This window comes from Lissotriton helveticus, chromosome 4_1 (assembly GCF_964261635.1).
Source record: "Lissotriton helveticus chromosome 4_1, aLisHel1.1, whole genome shotgun sequence".
NCBI lineage: Eukaryota > Metazoa > Chordata > Amphibia > Caudata > Salamandridae > Lissotriton > Lissotriton helveticus.
Window position 1 is genome coordinate 69,360,435 of NC_136063.1, and position 19,973 is coordinate 69,380,407.

At 45.5% G+C, this 19,973-nt stretch overlaps 1 protein-coding gene across 2 annotated transcripts in view; it reads left to right on the top strand.

The window, feature by feature from the left end:
- The window catches only part of ADCK5 (aarF domain containing kinase 5), a 276,003-nt gene that overhangs the window by 209,061 nt on the left and 46,969 nt on the right, over positions 1-19,973 (top strand). For both annotated transcript variants that reach the window (XM_078686440.1, XM_078686441.1), the window contains exons 5-7: positions 155-355; positions 5,177-5,317; positions 8,187-8,300. In XM_078686440.1, the coding sequence (XP_078542566.1) occupies positions 155-355; positions 5,177-5,317; positions 8,187-8,300 (456 nt within the window). The remainder of the gene's footprint in view (positions 1-154; positions 356-5,176; positions 5,318-8,186; positions 8,301-19,973) is intronic.

A 19,973-nucleotide genomic window follows, 5' to 3' on the forward strand; every position in this document is an offset into this window, starting at 1 on the left:
ACTGTTCTGTGTCCTTCTGTAATTGGGGGGGTTGGTTTGGGTCGCTGACTTCATGGCAGATAGTCAGCATTTGTGCAGTCTGTTATGTTTGTCTGAGGTGTAGGAGACCCCCATGTACAAGGGTAAACCCTGGCTCTTCCTTCTCTCTGGGTAGAACAGCCTGGATTACAAACAGCAGATGTCGGCCTGCCACCAGCGGGCTGCAAATACCTTGGTGGAGGGAGCTGTTCGCAACGGAGGGCTCTACGTGAAGCTTGGGCAAGGGCTTTGTGCCTTCAACCACCTGCTGCCTCCTGAGTACACCCGCACCCTGCGTGTGCTAGAGGACCGCGCTCTGAACCGCCGCTACAAGGAGGTGAGTGCAACCTTTTCCAACCTCATTGTAGTGTGAACAACCTGAGCAGTGAGGGGACTCTGCCTTGTAGTGTCAGGCGCTAGCTACCCACCATGCGATTACTTGATTACTGGCTCCCCGCAACCTGGGCAGGTAGACCACATTTCTTAAAGGCTGGTATCTCATCTGAAAGGATAGTGAGTGAAGCCTCGGACCTCTCTGCCGAATGCATGGATCTCATCTGACACAAATGCAAAAAGGGGTCTGAACTGGGGTGGTGAAGTGGGCTAAAGAACAATGATGGATTCAACCCAGATCTGTGACTGGGCATGAGTGTCTGAAAAGTTTCAGCACTCCGTCCATCATCTCCTCATGTTTGCTTTGTTCGCCCTAAGTTGGTAGTGTATGCCCAGACGTGGGTCCCTTGCTCACTTTGCCACTGGATTCAAGCTAGCCTTGCTGATGAAAGGTGTTACCCCGAAACCGGTTCCAGGATGCTTGTTTTCTATCTAGAGCAAACCTGGTTTGGCAGTTCGGGCTGGACTGTCCCATGAGGCACAGGATCAAGATTGATTTGCATATGGCTGGGTCTGAACTGGGGTGGCACAGTGTGCTAAGAACAATGATGAATTCAACCCAGATCTGTGAGCGGGTATGAGTGTCTGAAAAGTTTTAGCTCTCTGTCCATCATCTCCTTGTGTTTACTTTGTTCACCCTAAGTTGGCAGGGTATACCCAGATGTTGGTCTTTTGTTCACTTTGCCACTGGAATCAAGCTAGCCTGGCTGATGAGGGGTGTTACCCCGAAACCGGTCCCAGGATGCTTGTTTCTGGTCCAGGGAAGACCTGGCTTGGCGGTTCGGGCTGGGCTGGTCCCATGAGGAACAGGGTCTAGACTGATTTACATATACCTGGGCCTGAACTGGGGTGGCGAAGTCAGCTAAAGAACGATGGTGGATTCAACCCAGATTTGTGACTGGGGGTTAGTGTCTAAAAAGTTTAAGCGTACCGTCCATCATCTCCTTGTGTTTGCTCTTATCTGACACAAAGCCAGCAGCTGACAGTCTGTTGGTGAAAATGCAGTGGATTTGTTCCATGTCCTCCACACAGCTAATGCAATTCGTGCTCGTAACATAACCAGGATTTCTGTGGGAAAATTATCACTCATGTATTTCTCATTAAATAATTGCATATCTACATGTTGTGTAAATGAACGTAGTTCTTTCAGAAAGCCTGTCCCCTCTATCTACTTGTGCCAACAGAGAGGACACTGTCTGTCTATAGACCCAGGAGGCAATGGCTTCATTCTCCTGCTCTCTTGTCCATCCATTTCCCGTTCTGCCCACTCTTATTCGGTTCATCCCTCATGCTACCAGCGTGTTTTCTTCCGCGGCGGCTGCGAGTTGCGGTAGGAGGTAGTGGAATATTTCATGCCCAAAGCAAACGCAAAGAGAGGATGGAGGGAGTGCTGAAACTTTTCAGACACTCACCCCAGCCTTATTGTAAAGTGGCGAGACCAGGGGAAGTGGGAAGTGTTTTCCATCATAACATAAGGTACTGTCCACTCTGTTTAAAAAAGAAACCAGACTGACCTCTCCTGTGAGCAATCATGAATCCAATCCTTAGTCTTATATCCCTTGTTTATTGCTGCACTACCCTCCAGCTAGGTTAGTGCTAAACAAATACCACTACATATTTTCACACACATTCCTAATACCTTTTGCAGGTGTGGTACCACTATAACCGCTTTAACATTTCAACCTGCAGCAATGTCCACTGCAAAGTACAATGTATACAGTATTTTCTAGGTAAGTAGCTGTGGAGTTAGAGTAGCAAATCTACGCCCCCCTATCTTTGCTTGCTTTGACGATATTGTGCACGTTGATGTCTTGCAGTCCATGTTGTTGCAGGTTTATATCTTTGTTTAGTTTTTAACACACCGCCTCTAACTTTAAGTGTATAGAGCTAGGAGCGTTTGATTCCTTCTGTGGGTGTTGCCAGGCACTGTGGAGTAGCAAGCGCGTTGGCATTGTGTTCAGAGAGAGTGCATAGTATTTTGCAACGAAACGAGCATACAGAAAAAAAAGGAAAATTAAAGCACACTATATGAGCTCCAAGTGCAGAGCTCACGGTTCAAGACCTGGAGTCTCGTTTAGAAGTCAGTGGGTGGTCTCACTTTTGATCTTCCAGCTCTTTTACCCACTCAGGTACCCCTGGTCATCCACCACCCCACCCAGTTACACACATTTTGATAGGAGGCCACTGCATTTTCCAGGCGCTGTACTCTGCAGTGCCCTTCAGAGACACGTCTGATTCTAGGAATAGTTTCTGAAATCTTTTGTCTGACTTCTGTTAGGAGCTGGAACCTCCCAGTCCCTTCTGACTGGGTATATGCTTGGGGACTGCTCATTATTCCGAAGAATTTTGATTTAGCCCTCCATCATATAATACAAAGTCGTTTGGACATTCAGGTCGCGCTTACTAGGGCTGTCCCATCATCACATAATACCAAAGCGGTTGGATGAATATTTGAATGGAAGGATGGGCTTGGGTTGTACTAAAGTTTTATGCCCTACTCAAAATAGGTTGAGTCCAATTGTGTGCACACGGGTGTGGAGTTTAAAGAACTATACTCCGCTAACCCTTAATCTCCACACATTCAGTGCCACATGGCATTTACTAGCCCTTGTCCTTGCCTCAGTTTCCTTTCTAGTGCTGACAGATGTCCACCTGGCAGATCCGGATGGACTGTTCCCGTGAGGAGCAGTGTCAGAGCTGATACCACTCTGTCTGGAGAGTCACAGTGGGCGACAAACGGTGAGTCGAAATGACACCCAGAGCGCTGCCAGTAGTTTATTTACAAGCATTCTTCCACCCGCCTTTGGTGCATTTGATATAACCCCTTAAGAAGCCATGGGAATACCAGAAATGGGTCCCTTGCTTGCTGTGTCACACTGTAAGAAATTGGATTATTATTTGGGATGGGTTACTGCCGACCTCAAGAAATAATCACAACCCAGGTCAGGGTGTGCATTAAAAGTCACTAAACTAACCTGAACTCAACCCACTGGTAGCTATGGCACAGAGCAGACATGCTTAATCGAGAGGCAACGTGTAAAGTATTTAAGCAGTACCAAAATAGTAATAAAGATAAAATGCAGAACAATTTAAATCCCAAGCAGATTTGGAAAATAGAGTAAAATTTTATAAAGAAAATGATACCAAAATGACAAGAATCCAATAAAGAGAACCAGGGACATGCATATTCAAGGTTTTAAGTAGGAATAATGCCAAGCAGCACAAAGGGCCCATGATAGTCACAGTTTTGGGACCTAGGCTATATTAGAGGCTTATTGTGATGGAGCGTGGGTCGGATTCACCAACCAGATTCGTCCTGGTCAAAGATTTTATCTTCTGATTTAGTTCTTTAAATCCCAGTCCACCACAGGAGTACACTGTGAAAGCCTTTAGGACCTCAAGGGAGGCACTTACAGACTCACAGGGTGTCAGGCAGAGGCCATATAAGAGGCTAGCCCAGGTCCAGTTGCCACTGTTCAGCTGGCATTTGTAGAAAAACAGCCTCTTGTAGCTCGTTGCGTTCCTGTAGCTTTAACAGGAGGTCAGTCTTATCACCCTTGGAACTTACTTCTTTGTCCTTAGTACAAGAGGAAGCATGTTCAGTCTTCCAGGGCTCCCCTCAGGCCACATACAACAAGATCAGTCCTCTTCTGTTCTTTCTCAGGTCAAACAGTGTTCTGAAGTGGGTGTCTAGAGATGCTTCATTTGTGCCTGGCATTAATTAGTGGGCAGGACTGACTCCTGTGCAAGCCCTAACCAATTCAGTAAAAGTTCCTGGGCCAACCCTTTCCCCTTTGGGCATTTTCAAGATGGTAAAATCTTTGGCCACACTAATATTGGGCTCTGAGGGCTGGGTGTGTGGGAGGGGGAGGTTTCTATCGTAATCCTAGTGTGCTCCCATATCAAAATCCTGTTTGAAGCAACCACTATACCCCACAAAAAACAGAGGCATACCATCCGGTACAGCAACCAGTTAGTGGACACACAAGAATCATTTTAGCATTGTGTTCACGTCCTTTCAAGTGCGCCCTGACAGAAGTCCAGTGAGACAAAGCAGGTCCTTCAGCAACCAGATAGTTGATTCACAAGAATTCTCATTAGCAATCTTAAAATGCACAGTTCTAACGCCATTGAAAATATAGGGTCCAGCAGGGTGAAAAGTATAGAGTGACCATCCGGAAAAGGTGGATTTCCTTCACTCCCTTGTGAGGCCTAATAAAACCGAAACCAGCCTGGGTTTGATTATCTTCCCTTCTGGAAGGGATGTCGGCTGGCAGCTTGGAATAGATAAGGAGCATGGTTGGTACTGATTAGCATAAGTTGATACTGTGTAGAGTGGCAAAGCGTGCATAAAATAATAGGTTGGGATACTACCCAGAGTGATTACCAGCAGTTTAGTATCTTTACAGACATTTCCTGCATCATAATTTTTGTGTTAAATGAACTGTGAACAGTGATAGTATGACTAGGGCCAGCCTTCCAAATCAGCACTAAGGAGTTGTAGGGGCTAAATGACTCTGCAATGTATGATCCACTTGGACTTTTTATGTGGGTTTTATGTTTGTGTGTAGGAAATAGTGGACATCACCTGCATCCTGATTACATACGCTTATCTGAACTTTTCAGGCCAGTGTTGTGCATAAGTTTCTTCTGCTGAACCTAGCCTGCATAGAAGTGATGGTGATCCCATTGTGCCATGAAATCAATCTTCCACTCTTTTTCATAATCTCTAAAACTGGAAGTCTCTTCTCTACTCCCTGTGCAGGTGGATGAACTGTTCATGGAGGACTTCAACATGACTGCGGCGGAACTATTCAAGGAGTTTGACTATCAGCCTTTAGCAGCGGCCAGCTTGGCACAGGTGCATAAGGCAAAGCTGGAAGATGGAACACCTGTGGCTGTGAAGGTGAGTGAGAGACAAATGCACTGGTCATTGCACAGGTTTAAATAATATATAATTTATTGGGTTTCTGCACACCAAATCAAACACATTAAACAATGCACACACTGTCTACCCCTGTTAGCCCCCTTAGCTCCACCCGGGGGATTCCACCAGCTTCCCACGCCTCTGAATTGCCGAACTTGGGAACGCAAACCACATCAGGAACCCCCTCCAAGGGTCCACACAGTCCACCCCGGCATGGCAACATCTGCATCATCAAGTAGTCTGTGATACGCCTTCCATGATCCCCAGGCTTAATCAAATTGGCTAGGGCAAGCGCGACCTTCGTACACCACTCTCTCCGTCTCCATACACCTGCTAATTCCTTCCCGCCACATAAGGCCCATTGATGTCTGCACCCTCCCCCATGTTGTAGCCAGATCCTTCTTCGCCTCCACAAAGCCCAGTGCACAAAACAGCAATTTCTTTTGCGGAATATCCGTGTCATTAGGTTTGCCCAAAAGATAAATTGTGGTATCCTGGGTATGGCCACATTCATCACTACCCCCATTTTAGAAATGATGTGCTCCTAATACGCGCTTACTGTGCGGCAGCTTCGTATCGTATGGAAAAACATACCCTCCCCTACACCACAGCGGAGGCACATGGGGCTGACTGCTGTCCCCATTTTAAATAGTCTGGGCCAGTGATAATAGAATCTATGCAGGATCTTAAACTGGATCAGCCTCAATTGAGTTCTAATAGCAACTTCTCTGGGGTGCGTTAAGGCCGCCTCCCAATCAGTATCTTTCAGGCATCCCAACTCTACTTCCCACTTTCCTCAGAGCTTCCCTAGATGGTCTGCTCTATTAATCATGGTGCTGTATAGCTGGGAGATAGCTTGTAGGAAAGTGCATTTCCAAGAACCCAGGCCTCCTGATGGGAGTGTTTAGGGAGTCACATGCCCTGGATCACCTCAGCTCTCAAGACATGTGCTAATAGCATGTATTTGAACAGTTGGGTGGTCGTGGAGAGTATTCCTGCTGTAAAGATTCAAACGTCTTGACCTCCACTCCGTCCAAAATGTCCCCCAGATTATCAGTCCCAATCTGTTCCCATCTGCCGAAGACCTAGAGTTTGCTAGTTTCTGACAGCAGCATACCCCTCCATAGAGCGGTCGGCAAAGTTTTCCTTTCCACCCCATCACTGCAGTGGCTTCATCTCATGCTCTCAGGGAAACCAGAGTCGGTTCTGGCAGGCTCCTCCGCTCCGCCTTCCTATACACATAATGAAGGAATGTTTGCTGCCACTCCACGTCTTTCAATCCTATAAGTCAGATCATCTTAAGGCCCCAGTTGTTAATGACCTGTAAGTGTGCTGCCCTGTGGTACGCCCTCATGTTGGGAAGTGGCAAACTTTCTTTGTAAACTGACCTGTACAATGTCTTTAAGGCAATTTGTGGGGTACCGCTGTCCGAGAATAGGGTGCAAATCGATTTGTCTAGTCAGTCAAAGTAGCTGTCTGGCACCTGGAATGGCGTATTCTGCAGCACATAAAGTATTTTGGGCAAGGTAATCATTTTGTAGAGGGCAGCTTTGCCAATTAGCGTCAACTGAAGCACGTGCCACCGGTCCATATTCCCGTGGAAATCAGAGAGAGGCCGGTCCAGGGTCAGTTCCAGAAAGCGCTCTCTGGTTGGGCTAACCTCTATACCAAGATATTTAAAGCCAGAGGTTGTCACTTGGCAACCACCCGTCACCCCAGTCAGACCCACCCAGTAACTGAATCGGTAAATAACGGATTCCTCCCAGTTTATGCGATAGTGTACATTGGTCTCAAACAGGCGATACACTGACTGGGTCGTCTGTATCGACCATTTGGGTTAACAAGATATATCAGCGCGTCATCTGCATATAATGTTATTTTTACTGGGGAATTTGTTATTCTGGCAAACCCTATTATGTCCACCCAGCACCGCACCCAGCACACCAGTGGCTCCTGACAGTGAGAAGAGGAGGTGGCACAGTGGACATCCCTGTCTCGTACCCCTTACCGAGAGCAAAGGAGTCCAGATCACCCCAATCACCCACAGTGCTGCAGTAGGCACCCACTGGTAGAACCAGGGTCTAAAACCAAGCCTCTGCAAAGTAATACAGGTACCTCCAATCTATGGAGTCAAATGCTTTCTCTACAAATGTATGCTGGTGGTACTAGTTTAGCTCTCTGTCCTCTCAACACCCACCTAGGAAATATTGCAGACGCCACCACAGGAACTAGCTGTGAGTGTGCTTTGCCCTCTGGGAGTCCTTAAAACGGTTCGGGTGTCAGCTTTTGCAGATTAAGATGGTTGCCTGTAGTTAGCGTAGAATCTCCTAAGAATGAAATAAAGAAGCCTGAAAGACCATCCTGTAACTCAGTCAGGAAACCTTGGATGCTGACCAATTGGGTCCATGGTTTTGGACATTAACATTGGGAGGGAATGGGGTATCTAGTTAGGCCGATGTGTAGGTTGGAAGACTAGGCAGAGACTGAAGTATAGTGCTTTGTGAAGGGTCAAAAATACTTTAAAAATCACTAAACTACAGTCTTTCCACTCCCGTCTGATGCCATAAGCAGAACTTGCATATGCTCTTGATGTGGTAGTGCTACAGAGACACAGCTCCCTGCACCCAGGCACCATTGGCCTGTATACTAGTGGTTGAATTACTACAGTAAAATCTATGAGTTATACATCTGCTCTCCTTTAAAAACGAAAACTTCTTAGCAGTTAGAATCTGACAGCTATTCCTTCTCTGTTATAGTGCTGTTCTACCCAGTGCCAATGGTGAGTACTACAAAATAAATTGTAGATGGTTCTCAGTTTTTGATCACATGCTTTTCTCTTCACTCCCAGGTTCAGTACATCGATTTACGAGATCGCTTTGATGGAGACATTCGAACGCTGGAACTCCTATTGCAGCTCATAGAGTTTATGCACCCAAGCTTCGGCTTCAGCTGGGTCCTTAAGGTATGGCCTCTTTCTAGCTTTCAACATAGACGGGTCCTTAAGGTAGGGCCCATTCCTAGATTTCATCAAAGCTGAGTCCACCAGGTAGGGCCTTTCCTAGCTTTCATCACAACTGCTTCCTTAAGGCAGGGCCATTCCTAGCTTTCATCACAGCTGGGTCCATAAGGTAGGGCATTTCCTAGCTTTCATCACAGCTGGGTCCATAAGGTAGGGCATTTCCTAGCTTTCATCACAGCTGGGTCCATAAGGTAGGGCCTTTCCTAGCTTTCATCACAGCTGGGTCATTATGGTGGGTCCCATTCCTCGTAGCATGACAACTGGATCCTTCTAGTAGGGTCTTTCTAGCATGCATCATTGTGTGGTTCTAGAGTTTATTCCCTGCCTAGTATATCTCCCGCCTGAATCCTAGAGGTATAACCTTCACAGCAAACCTTGCTGCTCAGTTCTTGGAGTAGGGTCCTTGAGGTATGGCCCCTCCTAGTGTGCATCTCAGCTGGGTCTATGTGGTACAGCTTCCTGTTAGCATGCATGACAGCTGAGTTAGCAATGTCTACCTAGCATGTTCTAGTATTCTAGGTAGGGGATGCTTAGCATGCCTCAGCTCCTTCTTCATATACTCTGGGCCTAACTACGATCTTGCCAGATGGGATACTCTATCCGGAAGCCCAGTAGTTTCATAGGATATAATGGAATGTAATACGGCAGATGTTATATCCATCACATTTGTCACAGAATGTTCGAGGCATATGGGCTGCAGATCACACACTAGTGCATAGATCGCAATGGGATGGTGGGCCCGTATGATTACTCTTTGTTGTTGTCCTGGAAGAGTCTTTGTATGGTAGATGACTCCTCCCATGGAGCATAGCACGCATTGGCATCGACTCCGTCTTCAGATTGTTTTATTCCACCATTGGGCTCGGATGTGTTTGTCGCTCGGTCCCGTTACCGATCTCCTTTTGACGCCCATTCCTTGACTTCTACCGCCGGTATCGTTTTCGATCATCGCGCTTTCCTTCATACTCGCGTCGAAAAATCCTGGACTTCTCGATTCCGGCGATCGTCGGGGCCGTTGGGTCAAACTACGCCATTGGGCCTTCAGCTCATGGAAAGAACACCCTTCAAGAAGTGCCCTCACGGTGGACACAAATTTCCCCACTACATGAGGTGCGCAATCTGTGCTTGTTCCCAGAGGACGAGAGCCGAGATTGCCAAGCCTGCGCTTCGTTACGGTCCAAGAAAAATATCAGGCACCGGTAAGCACGAAGAGTCATGGCGCAATCCTCTTCATCGACACCAGATCTCACCATAGATGAAAATCCGGTCGATCTAGAGTCCGAAGAACAACAGCAGGAAGACAACGTCGTTTCCGAAGCAGAGTATTCAGCTTCTGGAGCCGAAGAGCAAGCATACAATGACGATCCCATTCCAGCTGGTCAACAGGTCGTGAGTACAAATGTCGACCCTGCCCACACCCCCATACCGGGCCAGGCTTCGGTTCCACCTCCACCTTTGGGTCCAGGTGCACATCGATCACAAACTTTTGACACCCCGCCATCGGGTCCTGCAACGAAAACTACCAAAAAGCCTCTGGGCGTCTCGGGATCGAGTCAGCCTGTTGGTCCAGAGAAACAAAAAGTCTTTAAACCAAAACTAACTCCGGCACCAAAGCAAACCTCGGTAACCAAATCAGTCGAGCCGAAAACAAGCTCTGCACTGAAACCAATTTCCACACCGAAAACTATCGAACCGAAAACAACTCCGGTACCGAAACCAATCCAACCAAAGGCCACTTCGGCACCAAAACACACTTCGGCACCTAAAATAGTAAACTCGAAACACAGTTCGAAACCAATAATTCGTGATCCGAAAACATCCGATCCGAACAAAAAACATGAGCCGAAGAAAGCTTCTGACCACAAGTCTTCGGAACCTAAACCAAAATCTGCTCCAAAGACTGTCATAGACGCTGCTAAACCTTAAAAACAACTCGGGCCCAAGTCGTTGCTGAAAAAGGATGTTTCTACAGAAAAACTCTTCCATCCAGATCCAACACAAAAGACTCTTCTTATTCATCCAAAGACTAGACATGTCATTACTGTGTCTGCTAAAAGAAAACAGGACCCTCCCCCCACACCTCCAGTCCCTCTCAAAAAGCATGCTCAAACTTCTCCTATCAGGGTACCTTCACCACTTCCACAGGTACCAGACTTTGACATTTCCCCTGCACATTCACCATTCATCCCACACAGCCCTGCACCAGCAGATGATGATGAGGATGATTACACAGGGGGGATAGAAGATGAGCCACCCCTAGATAACCCAGATAATATTCCTGGACCATCAGATGATCCTTGGAAAGATTATAATGCACCAGATCTACTGCAAGATGATGCATACCCTTCTAGGCAATCTCCTCCAGATGACACTATAGGGTTCACACAACTCATTCATAGAGCAGCAACATTTCATGGGGTCGATCTACACACTGATCCAGTGGAGGACGACTTCCTTATGGACACATTATTACCATCACATAAAACCACAACCATTTTACCAATGCTTAAAGGGGTTGTCAAGCATGCACCTGAGGTATTTAAAGGCCCCGTCAGGGCCAGGGTAATTAATCCCAGGTTAGAGAAAAAGTACAAAGCCGCTCCAACTGACCCAGCCTATATCAAAGGCCAGCTACCATTAGACTCATTAGTGGTCTCAAACGCCAGGAATAGAGCTAATTCACACACATCAGCGGATGCTCCACCACTGATAAAGAGTCCAAACTTTTAGATGCTACAGGCAAACGCATGACATCTCAGGCGGCCAACGTCTCGAGAATTGCCAACACCTAAGCTCTCTTGGCAAGGTATGATAGGGCTCACTATTATGAGCTTGAAACCCTTATGCAACATTTGCCAGACAAATATAAGACCAGGGCTTCTGACTTAATACAAGAGGGTAAGGTAATCACCGATACTTCCATCCGTTGCGAATGCCTGGCTGCGCATTTCTGGTTTTAAACCAGAGGTACAAACCAGTATTCTTAATCAACCTTTTGACCAGCAGCATCTTGTTAGTCCTACAGTTGATACTTAACTAGAAAAAATGAAGAAGGATACTGATACTGCAAAGTCCATGGGAGCTTTACAAACTGAGACTCCCAGAGCCTCATTTTGTCACTCCTCTTACAGGGGCGTGACTCATTCCGTTAATGGTGCGCATGCTGCAGCAACACTCCCTCACATTGATTCTCATTGCACCAACCTGGGCAAGACACCATGGTACACCACACTACTAGAACTCTCAGTGGTACCACATCAGAAACTGAAACTCTCTCCACAGCTGCTAACACAGAGCCATGGAGAGATCATGCATCCAGATCCCATGCAGCTCAACCTAGCGATTTGGCTCCTGAGGTCATAGAATTTGGATATCTCAATCTCCCACCTGATTGCATGAATGTTATCAAAGAAGCTAGACGTCCCACCACTAGGGCATGTTATGCAGCCAAGTGGAAATGGTTTGTTACATATTGCACCAATAATAACATTAACCCACTGGATGTTTCCATCCAAAATATCATATGCTGCTTGCTACATCTACAAAGATGCAATTTAGCATATTCCTCAATCGGGTTACATCTTGCTGCTATAGCAGCTTACCTTCAAAACAGACAACATCTGTCATTATTCAGAGTTCCTGCCATCAAAGCCTTCAAGGAAGGCCTTAAAAGAATAATGCCTCCCAGGGTACCACCCTCCCCTGTATGGAATCTAAACATTGTTGTCACTAGGCTTATGGGTCCTCCATTTGAACCCTTGCATAGGTGTGACTTACAATTTCTTTCATGTAAAGTTGCTTTTTTAATTGCTATTACTTCACTCAGAAGAGTAAGTGAGATCCAGGCATTAGCAATTCAAGAACCATTCTTGCAACTCCATCACAACAAGGTAGTCCTAAAGACAAATCCAAAATTCCTTCCAAAAGTCATTTCACTGTTCCATCTCACTCAATCTATTGAGTTGCCAGTACTTCTCCCAACCTCAAACAGTTGCTGAAAGAGCTCTGCATACATTAGATGTCAAAAGAGCTCTCCTCTACTATATTGATAGGACAAAGCCATTTCATAAAACAAAACAGCTTTTTGTGTCCTTTTCTCCTCCACATAAAGGTAATCCCATCTCAAAAACTGGGATTGCAAAGTGGATTGTTATATTCATTCAAATTTGCTACCAAAAAGCAAAATGCACTGTGTCCATTCCCCCTACGGCTCATTCCACCCGTAAACTAGGGTCATCTATGGCATTTTTAGGAAACATTCCCTTAGATGATATCTGCAAAGCAGCCACATGGTCTACTCCGCATACATTCACAAAGCACTACTCTGTAGATGTGCAAGCAAAACAACAAGCTGCTGTGGGCCAGGCTGTTCTCAAAACACTATTCCAAATCAGTGCAACAGATGCTGGTACTCGCCGCGAAGGGAGAGAACGGCTATGCAATCAATGCACTAGTGTTTGATCTGCAGCCCATATGCCTCGAACGGAAAATGCTATTTACCAGTATGCATCTGTTCTTGGTATGTAGGGCTGCAGATTCACACACCCCCACCCGCCTCCCCGGCTACCTTTATCTGTTCCAGTATTATCTTAATTAGATACACCATACATGGATATCTCTTTCTGTTCTCACACAACTCCATTTTTTTCCCTAAATGGCGAAAAACAATCTGAAGATGAGTCGATGCCCATGCGCACTACGCTCCAGGGGAGGAGTCATCTACCATACAAAGGCTCGTCCAGGACAACAACAAAGTGTAATCATCCGGGCCCACCACCAGATGGCGATCTATACACTAGTGTGTAAATCTGCAGCCATACATGCCAAGAACAGATGCATACTGGTAAGTAGCATTTTCCATCCCATCCGCCAAGATTGTAATCAGGCCCTAATTCGTGTGTAAGGTAGAAAAATCTGTGAAAGAGATCCTGGTGATGAATGAAGTTAAAATATTTGAATGGAAACCTGCCTTGGTCGGGATGCCTTCTGCCTCCTTTGGATGGATCTTACAATTTTCATATACAATGCTGTTTGGGCCCTATATAGATTCTAATACGTCAGCTAACCTGCTCAAGAAAGGAGTCCAGGGCTATCCTCCCTCTAAAGTGATAGGTACCCCATCACTAATACTTTTTTAGGAACAGATGGAAGTATGTAAGCGGCATCCAAATCAAGAAATCCGGAATGGGGATCCTTATTTTTGGTCGTATATTTATTGTGAATGTACCATAAATTATTAATTCGGCGTTGTACAAGATATTGTACTGTTAAACTTAATTGCTGTAAAGCAATTACTTTAATATATCAGGTGTTTTACAGATTACAATGTGATTTTAATAAACAAGATTTCTAATAAGAATTTCTTAATGATCCATACAATAAAATGAATCGCGTCACAATAGAACCAACACGTTTAGCAATGCCTGTCACTTTAAGAAGGCTGTAAACACAAGAGAAACCATTCCTAACTATTCATATTTAACATAATATTTATTATTTATAACTGCAAAAGAGAACCAAAAATAAATAGTAACACATAATAATGTATTGCACTATGTTTAGCGTTCCTTAAGAAGTTCAAGGCATCATAATAAATTTTTGGGGAGACTTGATATCCGCAGTCGTCTAAGGATTAATTAATAGTGATGTACTGGCACATTTTTGTTTCATTTGTTACTATTAAAAGGAAATTGAAAATAAGAAGACCTTAAAGTAACTGAATTTGCCTCAGATTTGTACCCAGTGGTTTAAACATCGAGACATGTGCAGCTAACCTTCTTTGAGGTCTCAAAATTCCTGATTTACATCAGGACATTTGCGACAGCAAAAAAAAGTTTTTTTAATGTACAAAAGTGACCTTGAGATTCGGTAATCTGTTACCGAATCGCAATTTGGGTTTGTGAATTGGTATTTGGAAGGGGCATGTTTAGGGCGTCTCTTCCCAATACCGATTCGCAGTGCCATGTGTGCATGTTTTGTGAAAATATTATGGTCGCAAAGCATTAATTTTTTACTGAAACCGCAAGGGTGAGGGTAACCATTTGCAAATGGTAAGGGCCCCCAAAGGACCCCTTCCTCTTTAAGAATGTTGAAACACATCACTTTTAAGAGCAGGCAAAAGTCCAAGGGACCACTGCCCAGTCTTCAAAAATGAAACTTCAAAGCTTCATTTTTTCTTTTTTCCTTTAAGAAAAATGGTCTGTATTTATTTTAAAAAAAAGTTTGGTTTAATAGAAAACAATCACAGGCATGGCTGCCAACCACAGCAGGCTGCCATCCCAGTGATGGCCGCGATTCCTAATGGGTCGCAAATTGCCACGTACCTCATTAATATTCATGAGGTAGATCAATTAAGACCTTCTTAAAGAATCTCTAAATGAAACACAATGGGTTTCATTCATTAAGATTTGCAATTTCCTAATTGCAATTTGGAATCCCTAAAATTTGTACATATGGCTCTTGGTGTGTTCTGGATGAAAAGTGAAACCAGAGTCTAGTCATAATCAAATGTTATTGACGGAGAAATAATGTATGTGACAATGTATTACAGTGTGTAACATGGACTCTAATTCATTCACAGACTTTTACACGTGTAATTTTTTAATTCTAATGTTCAATCCTAGTGCAGTGTTATCAACTAAGTAAATGTTGGGATTTCTCCTTGCTCGGCTGTTTAGGTTGGGACTGCGAGCTGCTTCGTTTTTTGTTGCTCTTCCTGCCACCTCTCGCGGAACCCGCTTCGCGGGTCCCGCTTCGTGTGGGACTGTGCCACTGCTCAAACTACAAGACCGGTCTGAGGAGGATCCTACCAAACGCTGAACCATCACCTTGGGGCGCTTGTTGGAGCAGGGCTGCGAGCGAGGGTGGGCGCAGGACTACAAGTCCCAGGAGCGCCCGCCCGTCTCGATTACCAGCACCTGAGACGCTCTCCCTGCAGGCTCCTCCCCACCATCTTCGTTGTAAAAAACCCCTGGACCTCGGGCATCGTTGGCTTTCTCCTTGCTTGGCTGTTTAGGTTGGGACTGCGAGCTGCTTCGTTTTTTGTTGCTCTTCCTGCCACCTCTCGCGGAACCCGCTTCGCGGGTCCCGCTTCGTGTGGGACTGTGTCACTGCTCAAACTACAAGACCGGTCGGAGGAGGATCCTACCAAACGCCCAACCATCACCTTGGGGCGCTTGTTGGAGCAGGGCTGCGAGCGAGGGTGGGCGCAGGACTACAAGTCCCAGGAGCGCCCGCCCGTCTCGATTACCAGCACCTGAGACGCTCTCCCTGCAGGCTCCTCCCCTCTCCTATAAACTTAACAGACTAGCCCCGCTGCGCGGGAAGGCGCCGAGAGAAGCCCGGGACAGTCTGCGATAGTCCGCGACTGACGGCGACTGGACTGGGCCAGGTATACTGCCCTTTGTGTCCTTGTGAATGACTATAACTGTGGTTTGTTCTACTTTTGAAGGTATGTCTAAGCTAAAACAATGCACTGTTCCTTCAAACACCATGGACAACTACTTAGTCCAAGTGGTCGCCAAGATTAATAATGACAGAAGGTCCTCCCTGGGATTGAGCTTAACCCCTGATATATTTACAACTGATCCCTCCCAAGGTCTTTCACAGGTCACAGACAATCCCAATGAACTAGGGGTGTTCACCCACAGTAGTACTGATAGTCCCGCTCTTAATACATCGACACCCCTCATATTGAGTAACTCCCTAGTTAACCTGCAGGAAGTAGAAATGGATAGTGAGACAGGGGTGTCTTCCCTGACTAACATTGATAACCCTGTACATAATGTATCACCCTTGGCTATATTGACTAAAATATCCGAGGTTGACCATGATGATACAATTGTGGATTTGGAAATTGTGGAAAATAGCTCCCCTAAACCCGCACCTGTTCCTGCGTCTAGAGTGACTAGAGGGGCTTCAAAGGGACAACCCAGACGTACCGGATTACGTTCCAGCAGAAAAAGACCAGCGACCCCACCTAGGAAAAGCAATGTAGAGAACGTAGGAATAGAGGACGAGGGTAACATGCTATGGGACGAAGCTAATATTAATAAACTCATGGGAATGTTTGATCAAAAAATGAGGGGTATAATAAAACCATTGTTATCCAAGATTGACCAACTAACTGATAAAGTGCACAAACTTGAGGGCCTCCTGTCAAACACAAATGAAAATATGGAAAAAATACCCAATCAGGTGATGGACAAACTGGAGCTTACCAAAAGCAGGGAAGATGGGACTGGTAATGGAGGAGAAGGTGGGGAGTCGGTGGTTCCGACTCATCCACCTATCCCCACCCCATGCCCAACGGTAAATGCCCATTGTTTACCAGATCCGCTAGCGTCTTGTAGGCCTGGGGAAGATTCTCTGCCGGAATCAGGTCCAGTGGAGTTAATCGTTGAAGCATCCCCAATGATCCTGGTTTTGGCAAATGTACCGATCCTAAAACCTGGCCAGACAGAGTCCTCCCAATCACTTTTAAGTAAAGCTCTCTACTGGCTAACCAACAATATGCACATCACCCACTGGGGAAAACACAAACTCACAGAGGAAATATCATCTGCCAGAAGAGTCAAATGGATAGGCAGTAGCCCTAAAAAATTTGAAGGTGATTGTGTGGTGCTTAATTTTAAGGGGCCAGAAGTATTACCTGATATCTTACCAAACCTTCTGCCCCCACAACGTAGAACAGCAGAAATTGTCCCACTTACACTTGACTTCTTCTATAGCAGAAGAGGCCTCATTGCCAAACCAAGTGTCCTGAGAACTAAATAGACCACGGTGACAAACAGAAGGGGTGGGGGTGCGGGTGGAGGTACTCATAGCGGAGAGTGGGGTGTTAACTTAGAAAATAGGTTCGCAGCACTATCTAATCTAAATGATTGCGACTGACTGGAAAGTCGCCCCAGAGAGCCAATCACAAGGAAGTACCAAGTAGGAAAAATAGTGAGGAGGGGCTTGAAACCCTAGAATGGTATAATAGCTTAGCCCAGAGCAATGACATTGAGACATTACTGGAGACTTATTTGCCTGATCCTATTGGGATTTCCTCTGAATTTTTAATAGTACAACCTATACAACAGAATATAAATATAAATAGCCTTCCAAGTCCAGGTCAGACAGGGCACGCCGTATCTAACCCACCGCTATCCCTTATTTCTTGCAATCTGGCCGGGTTAGCAAATACAATAATACCTCCTGAATGGTGTACTTTCATTGATCTCTATGATATTATATTATTTCAAGAGACCTGGTCGCAAAGCCCTGTGTATCGGGTAGGGTATCTTACTTTTTTTATTCCTGCAGTATCACATGGTAAAGGCCGCCCATCTGGAGGGCTGTTAATTTGGATTCGCCAAGCGCTTAAGTGTAAAATCCAGCAAAGACCACTCCCAACTAGGGATATACTATCAGTTAATATAAGATGGGATAATGGGGAAGATTTAGCCCTCTATAATATATATGCTAGGGGAGTCAGTGGGGGTAAAACCTCAGATGTAATAACGGTCCTTGAGCAAGAGCTAGAATTATTGCCCCTTGAACAATTTATTATTGTAGGGGGAGATTTAAACACAACCTTTGAACCCCTAGGACAAGAGGATAAATTCTTAGCCGAAGAAGAAGACAGCAAATGGGGAAACACCCAACTTGAGATAGCTGCAGTCAAAAAATGGAGTGCGGTGGCCATCCAAGTGAAGAGCCTTTGCTTAGCTAGAGGCCTTAGAGCCGCAAACCGCCGCACACTTTCAGACCGCGAGGGGAACTGTACATTTGATAATGGCCGGGCATCTAGCAGAATTGATTATTTTTTGGTAGATACCAGGATTTGGAATAAACTGATTGATATGATTGTGGTAAAGAGAATGGAAAGTGATCACAACCCATTGAGTATGGTCTTCAAGTCTTACCTAGAGGAAAGGGTGATAAGTACGGAGGAAGAAAGGGTGACCCTGGACCTCGTATGTACAAACAACCAGCGGCAATTAAAATGGGGGAAACTTATTGAGGATGAGGGGACGTTAGACAAACTTAAGAGAGTAGCAAAAGAGGAAGTAAACAACTTAAAACTACTCACAAAAAATCCTAACTTCCGAGACATCTTAATGGAGTCTCACAAAAAATTGTTTTCTAGACTACAAACATTTTTCCTAAAAACAGTAGGCCACAACAAAGGGAAAAAACATCAAAGCAAACAGGGATGGTATGGAAAAAGTTGTAGGCTGGCACGCCAGAAACTTAGTACAGAGCTTAAACTAGGAAACGCTGACACAGTTAGGAAAGCAAGGGACATGTATAGACGCACCCAAAAACAGGCAAAGAGGCTATGGGATGAGGAGCTATGGGCTGAGCTTAAAAATGCATGTGCAGTTAAAAATTCAAAGCTATTTTGGTCCACAGTGAAGTGGGAGCGGGGAGGGATAGCTAAACCCCCCCAAAACAATGTTCCCATTAATAACTGGATAGAATTTTTTAAACCGCAATATGCTCGAAATCAGATCCAAGCTTGCAATACTCTGCCGCCGGCTGTTTTCTATCAGGGTAGTGTGTTTAACGAAAAAGATGTAAATGTAGCCCTTGACTGTGTAACTAGGGGCAGAGCGCCAGGTATGGACGGAATACCAGCAGACGTATACCTAAGTGATCGGAACACGTGGTGTGTATATTTTGCTGGCTTGCTAATGCAGTGGCGATGGGTGGCGAAGTACCTTCATCCTGGAAAGGGGCGGAAATCATCCCAGTTTATAAAAAAGGTGACAAATCCCTCCCTAGTAACTATAGACCCATCAGTCGCATTGATTCAGCTCAGAAACTGATGGGACGTATGGTTCAAAATAAGCTCCAAGTATGGATCGAGGAAAATAACATCTTGTCACCATACCAAGCGGGGTTCCGCCCCCTGACAAGTTCCATTGACCAGGTTTTTTACTTCCTTGCCCTGTACTGGAGAAACGTCATTTTAAGTAATGGCCCCCTATATGCTGTCTTTGTGGACCTAAAGTCAGCTTTTGACTTGGTTCCCAGGGACAAGCTATGGAGGGTCTTAACTGACGTAGGAATAAGTCAAGAACTCCTCACTCTTCTGATGCGTCTGCACGAGAACAATTACGCTAAAATTAGATGGGGCCAACAAGGAGAAGTAACCGAGCCTTTCCCCGTTGAGCGTGGGGTGAGGCAAGGGTGCGTACTAGCTCCTACATTGTTCTCGATATACATAAATGGTATAGTTGAATTCCTGAAGAGGTCCCCCACCGACGCCCCAAAAATTGCTGGAGCACATGTCCCCGTATTAATGTTTGCGGACGATACGCTTATACTATCGCGTACTCCAAGTGGCCTCCAAACAGTGGTAAATGCATTTGGTGAGTTCTGTGATACTCGTGGTCTAGAACTGAATACTAGCAAGACAAAGTTTATGTGTATGAACCATCACACAGTGTTTAAAGGTGTTATAACTTTCAAAGGTATCCCCCTTGAGCAGGTAGACGCTTTTACCTACCTTGGAATAACATTACAGGGAAACTTGAAATGGAAGTCACACATAGACACAGCTGTATTGAAGTTCAGACAATTAGCGGGAGCACTATCATTAAAACACAGAGCTTCTCTCACCAAGCC